General features: G+C 45.5%; 1 protein-coding gene across 1 annotated transcript; it reads right to left on the bottom strand.

Annotated features, from left to right (window-relative positions):
- Positions 1 to 3,202: 3,202 nt before the first annotated feature.
- On the bottom strand, positions 3,203 to 4,789 carry LOC140397988 (Ig-like V-type domain-containing protein FAM187A). The gene has a single exon (XM_072486230.1). The coding sequence runs from the start codon at positions 4,774 to 4,776 to the stop codon at positions 3,529 to 3,531; it is 1,248 nt and encodes a 415-aa protein (XP_072342331.1). The 5' UTR covers positions 4,777 to 4,789; the 3' UTR covers positions 3,203 to 3,528.
- Positions 4,790 to 5,505: the final 716 nt, after the last annotated feature.

Raw genomic sequence — 5,505 nt, 5'->3', positions numbered from 1 at the left:
GGAATGGAGAATTCCACTGATTTCACTGCATTTGGGGCACCTTCACTGTTGGTTGCTGTCGGATATTGTCACTTCTATGGAGCTACGACAGGCTATTGTCAGACATACTTTCCCTCCAATACAAGTTCAAGAAATATAAATCATTGAAAACATTTGTTTGGCATTTTGTACTAAATCAAGTCAATTAGCCAATTAAGCACAACCCTTTCCATGCAGTACATAAGTTGTACATTTAATAATCTTTATTAGTGTCACAAGTATGCCTACATTAACACTGCAATGAAGTTACTGTGAAGATCTCCTAGTCACCATACACCGGCGCCTGTTCAGGTACACTGAGGGAGAATTCAGAAAGTCTAAATTACCGAACAGCATGTCTTTTGGGACTTGTAGACCAGAGTAAACCAGAGCATCCGGAGAAAACCCACACAGACACGGGGGGAATGTGCAGACTCCGCACAGACAGTGACCCAAGCCGAGAATCGAACCCAGGTCCCTGACGCTGTGAAGCAACAGTGCTAACCACCATGGTAGCACAGTAGCACCGTGGTTAGCACAGTTGTTTCACAGCTCCAGGGTCCCAGGTTCGATTCCCAGCTTGGGTCACTGTCTGTGCGGAATCTACACTTTCTCCCCGTGACCGCGTGGGTTTCCTCCGGGTGCTCCGGTTTCCTCCCACAGTCCAAAGATGTGCAGGTTAGGTGGATTGGCCATGCTAAATTGCCCTTAGTGTCCAAAAAGGTTAGGTGGGGTTACTGGGTTACGGGGATCGGTTGGAGGTGTGGGCTTAAATGGGGTGCTCTTTCCAAGGGCTTGATGGGCCAAATGGCCTCCTTCTGCACTGTAAATTCTATGATTCACTGTGCTACAGTGCCGTCACCAATTATTCTCAAATATTTAGGAGTCCTTCAGGGTTAGATTGCCCAGGAGCTGCAGTGCATGAATAAGTAAAACACATCTGTATTCTATGTGTCTTCACATTCAGTCTGCAAACCATTGACATGCATATTAATTTACTGCAAAGGATAGCGTTACAAGTTTTCTGTCTGGGTTTTTTATGTTTCTCAGTTCGTTATTGAACACTCGAAATCCACAATAGAGAGCTCATTATTTCTCCGCAATATTGGAGTGTTTATTTCTTTCCAGTACATTCATATTCTCATCTTCGCTCATTGTTCTTAAGTGAATTACTACATACCTGTTCTGAATCAGAAGGTTGTGGGTTCAAGTCCCAATCCAGCGATGTGAGCACAAGATCTAGGCTGCCACTCTAGTGGATTATTGAGGGAGTACTGCACCGTCAAGAGAGGCCATCTTTTGGATGAAACATTAAACCAAAGCCCTATCCCTTCTCCCTGCAGGTAAACATCAAAGATCCCTTGGTGCTATTTCTGAAGTAGAGCGGTGGATTTATGCCAGGTACCCTGGCCAAAGAAGAACAAAGAAGAAAGAAAAATACAGCACAGGAACAGGCCCTTCGGCCCTCCAAGCCTGCGCCGACCATGCTGCCCATCTGAACAAAAATCTTCCACACTTCCGGGGTCTTTATCCCTCTATTCCCATCCTATTCATGTATTTGTCAAGATGCCCCTTAAAGGTCACTATCGTCCCTGCTTCCACCACCTCCTCCGGCAGCGAGTTCCAGGCTCCCACTACCCTTTTTGTGAGAAATACTTGCCTCATACATCTCCTCTAAACCTTGCCCCTCGCACCTTAAACCTATGCCCCTGAGTAATTGACCCCTCTACCCTGGGAAAAAGTCTCTTGACTATCCACTCTGTCTACGCTCCTCATAATTTTGTAGACCTTTATCAGTTCGCCCCTCAACCTCCTTCGTTCCAGTGAGAACAAATCAAGTTTATTCAAGCTCTCCTCATAGCTAATGCCCTCCATACCAGGCAACATCCTGGTAAATCTCTTCTGCACCCTCTCTAAAGCCTCCACATCCTTCTGGTAGTGTGGCGACCAGAATTGAACACTATACTCCAAGTGTGGCCTAACTGAGGTTCTATACAGCTGCAACATGACTTGCCAATTTTTATACTCAATGCCCCGGCCAATGAAGGCAAGCATGCCGTATGCCTTCTTGACTACCTTCTCCACCTGTGTTGCCCCTTTCAGTGACCTGTGGACCTGTACTCCTAGATCTCTTTGACTTTCATTACTCTTGAGGGTTCTACCATTCACTGTATATTCCCTACCTGCATTAGACCTTCCAAAATGCATTACCTCACATTTGTCCGGATTAAACTCCATCTGCCATCTCTCCGCCCAACCCTTTCTCTGGCTACCCTCTTGCCTTTTATGTCCGTGTAAAAAGCCTTGGGATTTTCCTTAACCCTATTTGCCAATGACTTTTCGTGACCCCTTTTAGCCCTTCTGACACCTTCCTTAAGTTCCTTCCAACTTTCCTTGTATTCCACACAGGCTTCGTCTGTTCCCAGCCTTCTAGCCATGACAAATGCCTCCTTTTTCTTTTTGACGAGGCCTACAATATCTCTTGTTAGACAAGGATCGCGAAATTTGCCATATTTATCCTTCTTCCTCACAGGAACATGCCGGTCCTGAATTCCTTTCAACTGACATTTGAAAGCCTCCCACATGTCAGATGTTGATTTACCCTCAAACATGTTCTATGTTTTCAGTTCCCGCCTAATATTGTTATAATTAGCCTTCCCCCAATTTAGCACATTCACCCTAGGACCACTCTTATCCTTGTCCACCAGCACTTTAAAACTTACTGAATTGTGGTCACTGTTCCCGAAATGTGCCCCTACTGAAACGTCTACCACCTGGCCGGGCTCATTCCCCAATACCAGGTCCAGTACAGCCTGTTTAGCACAGGGCTAAATCGCTGGCTTTGAAAGCAGATCAAGGCAGGCCAGCATCACGGTTCAGTTCTCATACCAGCCTCCCCGAACAGGCGCCGGAATGTGGCGACTATGGGCTTTTCACAGTAACTTCATTTGAAGCCTACCTCTGACAATAAGCGATTTTCATTTCATTTCATTTCCCCAGTTGGACTATCTTGCCAATATTTATCCCTCAAACAACATCACAAAAAAATAGATAATCTGATCAGTATCATATTGTTGCATGTGGGAGTTTATTATGAATAAGCTGCACTGTTTCCTAAATTACAACAAATCTGAACTTCCAAAGTGCTTCATGGGCTGAAAACAGGGCACACTCCAGCTCTAGCTGAGCTTCTATAGCCATGACAACCACTGCACAGCCAATCTTTAATACATAGACATATATTTCCTATTAACAGAAGCTTACACACCTCAGGTAAGATAACATCCACTTACCTGACAGGACACCAAACACATAGACAGATTTCTGAGATAACCCTTCCCATTTAATAACTGAAATGCCCAAGGCCCATTGTCAAATTACGTGGGTTTCCAGACAAGCACATGTTGATTTTTTAAAATAAATACATTACAAACACAATTCAACAGACTGACATTGAACAGTTTCCTTGAACAGGTTCGAGAGGCTGAGTGGCCTCCTCCTCTTCCTATTTTAAAAACAATCAAAATAATAATTGCAACATTTCATACACTTCAGGAAGATAAATATAAGCGTTAATATGAAGTAAGTGCTGAGAATAGTTTGCATTGCAAAGATGGACTCTTCATCAGTGAAATTCCTGTGGATCCTGGGCGGAAGGCCGATCCTCAACCTGATCCCGGCCATCAGCTGGCCTTCCCTCCAACAGTAATAGGTCCCGATGTCATTGAGCTGAATAGCACGGAAAACCAGGTGATTGCCTTGATCGATGTACAGTCTCATGCTGCGGTTCACGCCCACCATATACTCCTCCCTGTACAATGGCCGGCGTCCCTTGTCCCAAGCCACAGCATGTTCCGCCCTGGCGTCTGGACATGCAATTGTCAAGGGGTACCCGATGGCATGGATATGGGTCTGCACTGGAACTTGGGGGGTCTTCTTATTCTTGTCATTCGTAAAACCAAAGACATCGAAGATGAACTTCTCGCCTTCTATCGAGGGGTACCGGGTCGCGCACGGCACGAAGCAGCTCCGTATCATGATCTCAGTTTTCCTTTTCTTCAAGATGTGCTGGTACCTGCGGGGAACCGCGCCTGAGCCACAGGAGACTACGTTGGTTAGAATCTTCTTGTACCTGAAGTACAGGTAAGGGCTACGAATGTAACACAAGCCAATACGTCTCTGCTCCCCCCTCACCCCACATCGATCGCACACTGTCCAATTCCAGTAAGAAGTGAAGACCTTGTAGGTCTTGGTCTCCACATCAAGCATGGGCTTCTCCTCCTTCTCCTTGAAGGTTATGTGTGCATTTTTGTAACTCTGCACGTCAATGTCATAACCATAGAAATAATCTCCCTTCACAGAGCCACACATGTAATGTCCGGAATCTTGGGGCTGTGCATTTAAAACCAGCAGGCTAAACATCAAGATTCTGAACCTGGACTGAATGTCCAAGCCAGCACGCAACTGGGAAGCATCCAAAATCTTCGTCCCATGGAAATCACTTAGCACCTTTGTGTGGCCTTTGCCCAGATCTTTCTGATAGTACCAAACAACCGAGGTGACATCCTCGGGCTTGCACAGGCACGGCAGTTCAAAGGTCATATCAGCCAGGTAGGCAGCATTCTGGAACATTAGGAAAGCGGGGCAGGATTGTATCTTGAAGATGTCTTCTTTCTCTTCTATCACAAACTCGCTAGCATGAATGAGGGCAGGCCACAGAAATGGCCCAAATGAGAGGACAACCTGTGTGAGCAACATTTAGGTGGGAAAGAGAATACAAGCACCCGGAAGAGTAGGCACTGGCCAGGTCTCCCTGCAGCCTGTGGAGCCCAACAGATAATTGTTAAGATCTAGAGAGAGAAAAAGCATTCTGTTCTAGAACACCATCATTGTGAATGGAACTTGTAATGCACATGAAACATTCCAGAATATTTCAACCAGGAGGAATTTTGGAGTTGGTTCAGGGTCCAGGTGTAAGTGCGCACTGCCACTGCCATTATACCAGCAATGGCCCCAATCCAAAGCAGGACAAAGTGCAGGTTTGTAACAGAAATATGCAAGATTAGTTCCCAATACTGTAATGGGTTGCACCTTATTTCCCAACTAGTTTTCTTTCTGCTTGACTGTCATCAAGGTAAGCACTAGGTTCGAGGAAGAGGCTGCCTTCTCACATAAATGGTCACTTTCTCTCATAGGAACATATAGGTTGAGGTTACATGTGCAGGGTAGATGATATACCAGAAGGACCTGTGGTTTGGAAGAATATACACAGGGAATGTAGATGGAATTGTAGAAAAGGCATGGAGTTGGATTTTTGTGTCCCAAAAAAGTCAGGAATTTGTGCAGGAATTTGCAAAAGTCAGACGGTGCAACCAGAAATTTGAATTTGCCCTTCACAATGACTCCCACATGAGAGAACCTTCCCATAGGTGGAAAGTTCAGGTTCGGTTAGGAACATAACCCTGCATGCATGTCCTCTGACTTCAG

This window comes from Scyliorhinus torazame, chromosome 21, assembly GCF_047496885.1.
Source record: "Scyliorhinus torazame isolate Kashiwa2021f chromosome 21, sScyTor2.1, whole genome shotgun sequence".
NCBI lineage: Eukaryota > Metazoa > Chordata > Chondrichthyes > Carcharhiniformes > Scyliorhinidae > Scyliorhinus > Scyliorhinus torazame.
Note: the sequence above shows the minus strand (reverse complement) of the source record. Positions and strands in the feature narration are given on the sequence as shown.

Bases quoted from the DNA above. Each gene is read 5' to 3' on its own strand.
- LOC140397988 (XM_072486230.1), bottom strand. From the start codon at position 4,776: ATGTTGCTCACACAGGTTGTCCTCTCATTTGGGCCATTTCTGTGGCCT.